Source organism: Callithrix jacchus, chromosome 5 (assembly GCF_049354715.1).
Source record: "Callithrix jacchus isolate 240 chromosome 5, calJac240_pri, whole genome shotgun sequence".
In the NCBI taxonomy this organism is placed as follows: domain Eukaryota; kingdom Metazoa; phylum Chordata; class Mammalia; order Primates; family Cebidae; genus Callithrix; species Callithrix jacchus.
The window spans coordinates 2509573-2516971 of record NC_133506.1 but is presented as its reverse complement, the minus strand read 5'-3'; the positions used below and the strand labels follow the sequence as shown (position 1 = coordinate 2516971).

The 7399-nt window shown below is 50.2% G+C and overlaps 1 protein-coding gene across 3 annotated transcripts in view; it reads right to left on the bottom strand.

Moving 5' to 3' along the window:
• Positions 1-689: 689 nt before the first annotated feature.
• The window catches only part of MTCL2 (microtubule crosslinking factor 2), an 89433-nt gene continuing 82723 nt past the window's right edge, over positions 690-7399 (bottom strand). For all 3 annotated transcript variants that reach the window (XM_035297986.3, XM_035297989.3, XM_035297987.3), the window contains one exon: positions 690-4586. In XM_035297986.3, the coding sequence (XP_035153877.2) occupies positions 4434-4586 (153 nt within the window). In that variant the 3' untranslated portion in view covers positions 690-4433. The remainder of the gene's footprint in view (positions 4587-7399) is intronic.

The window sequence follows — 7399 nt, the reverse complement described above, 5'->3', positions numbered from 1 at the left end:
CTAATTTTTTGTATTTTTAGTAGAGAAGGGTTTTCACTATGTTGGCCACGCTGCTCTCAAACTCCTGACCTCGTGATCCGCCCACCTTGGCCTCCTAAAGTGCTGAGATTACAGGTATGACCACCATGCCTGGCCTCCCCATGAGAGTTTGTTAAACATGCAGATTCAGGGTGGAGCCCAGGAATCTGCATTCTGAACATGCTCTCAGAGAATTCTGCTGAATGGGGAGCTCGGATCACCCTCTGGAATATACAGGCTCAGTGATCTGTAATGGTCTTGTTTTATGCCTGGGTTGGCCAGCAGCATATTCTGGGTATTCTGGACCCACATAAAGCCCCCAGTAGGGCAGTGGATTTGCACAGCAAACAGGAGAGTTGGACTCAAGTTCTTATCTAAACTCAGTGACTTCTCATGTTCTGGGATAAGACCTGCACCTCAGTCTCCTCATCTGTAAAATGGGCGCACTAACCCACATCCTGCCAAGGCTGCCTCCCAGAGTTGTCCCCAAGAGTCTGAAGGAGATGTGGAGTGGGAAACTATTTCTTTTTTTTTTTTTTTTGAGACAGGGTCTCACTCTGTCACATGCTGGAGTGCAATGGTGCGATCTCTGCTCCTGACATCTCTTTCTCCTGGGCTCAAGCCTCCCGAGTAGCTGGGACTACAGGGGCGCACCACCATGCTCAGCTAAATTTTTGTATTTTTAGTAGAGACAGGGTTTCACCACTTTGGCCAAGCTGGTCTTGAACTCCTGACCTCAAGTGATCCTCCTGCCTTGGCCTCCCAAAGTGCTAGGATTACAGGCGTGATCCATCGTGCCCAGCCAGGGGAAACAATTTCTAAATAGTAAAGTGCTTTAGGCGGGATGTGCAGGGGATGATGATAACCATTATTATTACTATTATTAAGGAAGAGGTAGTGGGAGCTTGAGGGTCTGGTGAGGCTAGAAGCAGGGGACATTCTAGATAGGAGGGGAGGGGGAGAAAGAGCCTGGGTGCTGGGTAGGCCAGAGGAGAAGAGGCTGAGTGATGAAACTATAAAAGTGCATCCCAGTAGATGTGATGGAGCCATGTCAGCACAGGGTGTCAGAGGGTCAAGCTGTTGGGCCTTTCACCTTGTCACATGGGAAGCCAACTGGTAGAAGAGTGCCCCTGGGGACACCTGGAGGTGGGACCCATTTTGAGTTCATAGAAAGCAAGACCTCTTAGAGGTCAGCCTTTGGTGGGAAATGAACTGGGGGAAAGGGCTGGCACAGGGTCAGGGGATTGGATTCTGATGTCTCGTGCATGCAGGCCTAAGAGCCACTAATGCCCCAGAATGGTTTGATTTGCGTTTTCCAATGAAGTCATCATTCTGAAAGGGTCTGATTTGGTTCTGGAAAGAGGTTTAGGGCCAGTCATGTCACCTGGTCCCCTATTTCCCCCAACCAACTGGTGCCAAACCCATGGACCCAAGCCAAGCAGTCTCTGGGAGATGGGGACCCCAGGGTTCCTTGGAACTTTGGTTGAAGAGAGAGTGGAGATGGGGAAAAGAGAAAGAAGGATAAAGGAGGAGAAGGAAGGAGCTAGCAGTACAAGGCAGGAGGCAGGACAGAAGGGGGGAGAAAGGGGAGAAGGGCAGCATTCCTTCTTGTGACCCCCATTCTCCAGGGGAATCCCCACTATGGGTCAGGCAGTTTTCTGCTTTGGGAATGTTACCAAGACTTAAAAGGCATTTGAAGAAACAAATAAACTTAGAAATAACATTCTAAAAGAGAGTTTTTACAAACCAATCCCCCCACCCCAAAAAAGAAAACACAACCAGTTACCAAGTAAAATGCTAAAAACCAAACCAAACCAATATTTACATGTAACATGTTCAACCCCATCAAGCCCCACATCTGGAGGCTTCTGCAGAAACAGTGATGAGTGGCCTTGCACAGTGGCATGCAGGAAATAGAAACTGGGGCTTCACTGAAAACCGAGGTCTGGCTGAGACAACGAAGATGGCAAGGACAATCTTGGATAGTACGATGGTAAGGCTGAGTAGTCCATAGGTCTTGGGGCTTAGGTCCAACGGGGATTTCTCCCCAAGGCTGGGTACACAGGATCCCTGGCTCTCTGTTGCTCTGGGAGGTGGCAGAAGGCCTCTGGTGACTTGTGGCCTGGTGTGAATCCCCTCACCTGGAGATAACCTTGGAAGGCCCCCCGACCTCACGGGTGAGAGCAGCAGCATCCCAGAGGGGAACTGACCCACAGCTCCAGTGGCTGCCTGCTCTTTCTACACATGTCACTGGGGCATGGAGGAAGCAGCTGGTGGGACTGACATGACCCTGGTGTTCAGCCTGCAGGGAAGGGAGATGTAGGGCTTTGGGTAACTGTTCTAGGTGATCCCGAATGGGTGGGTCTGGGAACTAGCAGGTGGGAGGTGGAAGTGCTGGGGTGCCTCCAGAGTCCTGGGGGCAAATCAGCAAAGCTACTGGGTTTTGGTCTTCCTGATGAGCAATTCTGCAGACAAGCCGATCCACCCTGGTGTTTCCCCTCTGGGTCCCCAGACACTTACAGGAAGCTGCATGTCTATGTGTATATGGGAAGCATTTGTGCAACAAAAATGGGTTCACTGGTACCAAGGGGAGGCCATGGGAGGCACCCACACACATGCTGCAACGAGCCACGTCGAAATCCAACCAATAGCTCAGGCAGCTCATGGGGGATATGAGGAAGGGCAGGCAGCAGAGCTGGGGCAAGGAGAAGAGCGGTGAAAGGCCATAAGGCTAAGGAGAGAGGCTGGTGAGAAGGCTGGCAGGCTGGTGAGAACCGAGGCAGGCTGGGAGACGCTCTCAGGTTTATGTGCAAAGCTGCAATAAACAACATTCTCGAAGTTCAGTCCTGTTTTCCTTCAAGTTCTCATTTGGGAAACTTGGAGGGATCTCCATGCTCTTAAGAGAGCCTTAGTAATCCACATTCGACTCATGAAGAAAGGTGTCAGAGGGAAATGAGACGGCAATGGAGAATGTCCGGCGAGTGGTGATGGCCATCCAACCCTCCACCTTGTCAGTATTTACAGACTGACCGCTGGGGCTGGCCAAGTACCAGGCACTGAGTAATAAGTAGTGTTCTGAGGCCACATGGCCAGCAGTGTTGGGGTACAGGGCTCCAACTCTGTTGAGGGGCCCTCCAAATCTGACCAGGAGACCAGGTCACCAAACCTGGCTGCCAAGCTGCCTCATCCACCCGGGGGACCCCGTGCCTGTCTGTGCTGTTAGAAGCCCCATCTTGTCCCAGTGGCAAGAATGCATGTTCCAACCTCCAATAAATTACCTTAGGGACTGTGGGGGTAAATTAAGTTATTAAAATAAATTAAACCACCTTAAATATTTATAGCATGAAAAATTCAAATAAACAGTCTAGGCAAGATATGTGTTCCTAGGCCCCAGTCTACTGCTGTGTCCTGGGCTCTGGCCTCTTGGTGTTCTCCTGGGCCTGACCTGGCCAACTGGGAATCTCTTACTGGGAATATCTTTGCCTCCCCCAACCAGCTGCAGGATGTAAACACAGTGGAGATGTAGCACCCGCCCCCTCTCAGGGTGCCAGGGAAAGAGGCCTCTGAGATCGAGATCAAGGCAGTGTATTTAGGCATTTATCTATGCACCAGGTCTGAAGACTGACTCTACCTGTTTCTGTCTTCAATGGGTCTGCTGGGAAGGTTGGGGCCCCAAGTCACTTTGGCAAGGAAGGCAACTGCAATCACTCCCCAACCCTGCACCCAGTACATTTCCACTTTGCCTCCCAGCTCTTGCTGCACCCAGGCTATGGGCAGGGAGATCCAGGGCTCCAGAATTCCAAGTAGATACTTGGCCCTGGCTACTGCCCTATCATACCCCCTAGTGTCCCAGCAATCTAGAGCAGTGGGGCTGAGAGGAGGTGGTGGTGGAGAGAAGGAGGTGACGGTGATGATGCCCAGCTGGGCTCCACCAGGAACCTAACACAGCCCTAGAGCAAAGCCTGTTCTTCTCAGCACTGTCTCCTCCTGAATGAAGGGGTGGATGGTCAGCAGGGAACAGCTCTCTGAGTCCTTTTCCCCAAAGGCATGGCCAGACATGTATCCTTCCTGGGCTCTTCCAAGAGGGGGACATGGGCAGAACCAGGCAAGGCTCTCTCTTAGGACCCAGGGATCGGCTCTTGAGGGATCTCTCAGTGGATGCCCAGTTTTGGTCTCTCTCCCACTTACTGCCTTCCCCTGGGAAGTTGGAGCTCACCACCCAGAGGCCAGCAAGAGACCCGGCTTTACCTTGATGTGAGAGCTGCATTGTGGCAGTGGCATCATTGCTGTCCCTCCAGGGCCAGGCAGTGCTGAGGACACAGCCCCTCGCCTCACCTCATCTTGTCTCGTCTTCGCTGGTTCCCTTCTGCTATCCAGAGGCTGGGCTGGTTGAGGCAGGGAGCTTGGCTGCTCTGTCACTCGCTGGGGGCGGCCGCCCTCTCCTCCCCACCCCAGCTGGACTCTGAAGGGTGAAGCTTGCACTTGGAAGGAGAGTGGCGGATCGCAGAGCGGGATGACCGGGCGAAGCAGGAAGTGAGAGACTGGGTGCTACAGTCACAAACAGCGTCCTAGGAAGAGGGAGGCAGGGAGGCAGGAAGTCAAAAGGAGCCAGGAGACATGGGCCTCTGTGGTGTGCCAGGCAAGAAACTGAGACTCAGCCATGGACCAGTTCCCAGGGGCTGAAGCTCCTCACTGGATCAGTTTTTTATGTTATTGTTCTTCTCTCATTAAAGCAGTAATGGATGTTCATTATAATATATTTCGGGCTATACAGAGGACAGTGAACACTGTCCATGGTCCTGTACACCAAAGAGATTCTCCACATACATTTACCAAAATGACCTCATCCCCTACAGCTTATTTTGCTACTGTAAAACATGAACACTTTTCTGTTACTAGGTATGTCTACCTCTCCTTCCCTTTTTTTTCTTTTGAGACAGAGTCTCACTATATTGCTCAGGCTGGTCTTGAACTCCTGAGCTTAAGCAATCCTCCTGCCTCAGCCTCCCAAACTGCTGGGATTAGTACCTTTAGGTGCTCATACCTCCCAAAGGCATGAGCCATCATGCCTGGCTGATCGCCCTTTTTTAAAATGTCTCTATACTATTTCACTAGATAGAAATAAGTGATTTATATACCCAATTCACTTTTTTTTTTTTTTTTGAGACGGAGTTTCGCTCTTGTTACCCAGGCTGGAGTGCAATGGCGCAATCTCGGCTCATCGCAACCTCCATCTCCTGGGTTCAAGCAATTCTCCTACCTTAGCCTCCTGAGTAGCTGGGACTACAGGCTGCGCCACCATGCCCAGCTAATTTTTGTATATTTAGTAGAGACGGGGTTTCACCATGTTGACCAGGATGGTCTTGATCTCTTGACCTAGTGATCCACCTGCCTCGGCCTCCCAAAGTACCGGGATTATAGGCATGAGCCACTGCGCCCGGCCCACTTTTTTTTTTTTTTTTTTAAAGACAGAATCTTACTCTGTCACCCAGGCTGGAGTACAATGGCATGATCTTGACTCACTGCAACCTCCACCTCCTGGGTTCAAGCGATTCTCATGCCTCAGCCTCCCAAGTAGCTGAGATTACAAGCATGTGCCACCATGCCCAGCTAATTTTTGTATTTTTAGTAGAGACGGGGTTTCACCATGCTGGCCAGGCTAGTCTTGAACTCCTGACCTCTAGTGATCCACATGCCTGGGCCTCCCAAAGCAGTGGGATTGCAGGCGTGAGCCATTGTGCCCATCCCCAATTTACTTTTGATATACATTTGGGTAGTTTCTAATTTTTTACTAACAGATAGAAATAATGATTAAAAGTGCTGCTGGGCAGCTGGGCATGGTGGCTCACACCTGTAATCCCAGCACTCTGGGAGGCCAAGGCAGGAGGATCACCTGAGGTCAGAAGTTCGAGACTAGCCTGGCCAACATGGTGAAACCCTGTCTCTACTCAAAATACCAAAATTAGCTGGGCACAGGACTGTAGTCCCAACTACTCGGGAGGCTGAGGCAGGAGAAGTGCTTGAACCCGGGAGGCAGAGGTTGCAGTGAGCCAAGATCACGCCACTGCACTCCAGCCTGGGGACAGAGCAAGACTCCATCTCAAAGAAAAAAAAAAAAAAAAAAAAAGGCCGGGTGCAGTGGCTCAAGCCTGTAATCCCAGCACTTTGGGAGGCCAAGGCGGGTGGATCATGAGGTCAAGAGATCGAAACCATCCTGGTCAACATGGTGAAACCCCGTCTCTACTAAAAATACAAAAAATTAGCTGGGCGTGGTGGTGCATGCCTGTAATCCCAGCTACTCAGGAGGCTGAGGCAGGAGAATTGCCCGAACCCAGGAGGCAGAGGTTGCGGTGAGCCGAGATCGCGCCATTGCACTCCAGCCTGGGTAACAAGAGTGAAACTCCGTCTCAAAAAAAAAAAAACAGAAAAAGAAAAAAACCCAAAGTGCTGCTGAACTGGGCCATGTGGGAGGCTGAGATAGTAGGATCCTTTGAGCCCAGGAGGTCAAGATGGCAGTGACCTATGATTGTGCCACTGGACTCTGGCTTGGGCAACAGAGCAAGACTCCATCTCTTTAAAAAATAAATAAATGAAATAAAAGTGCTGCGATAGAGCCAAACTGCTTGGTTCAAATCCCAGCTTTGCCAATTACTAGCTGTGTGACCTTGGGAGAGTTGCTTAACCTCTCTTGAGCTTTGTGATTTCCTTCCCTGTCTCTTTTTTTTTTTATTACTATTTTTCTTTATCTACCTCTGTGAATATTTCCATAAGCTACATTCCTAAAAGAAGAACTACTGGGCCAGTGGGTAGCACGCACATTTTATATACTGAACGACATTTGGATAAACTTTAAAATCAACATTCAAACTTCAGCCAACTTTGTTCTATTGTTTCTTTTTTTTTCTTTTTTCTGAGATGGAGTCTTGCTCTGTTGCCCAGGCTGGAGTGCAGTGGTGTGGTCTTGGCTCACTGCAACCTCTGCCTCCCAGGTTCAAGCGATTCTCCTGCCTCAGCCTCCTGAGTAGCTGGGATTACACCTCACCCAGCCTTGTACTGTTGTTTCTTGATGTGGTGCTGGTTACGCGCGAGTGATGGGTAATTTCATATGTCAATATGACTGGGCCACCGGGTGCTGAGATATTACATAAAACATTGTTCTGGGTATTTCTGTGAGAGTGTTTTGAAATGAGATTAACATGTAAATTCTTGGCCAGGTGTGATAGCTCATGCCTGTAATCCCAGCACTTTGGGAGGCTGAGGTGGGTGGATCACTTGAGGTCAGGAGTTTGAGACCAGCCTGGCCAACATGGTGAAACCCTGTCTCTACTAAAAATAAAAAATTAGCCATGTGTAGTGTCACTTGCCTGTAATCCCAGCTACC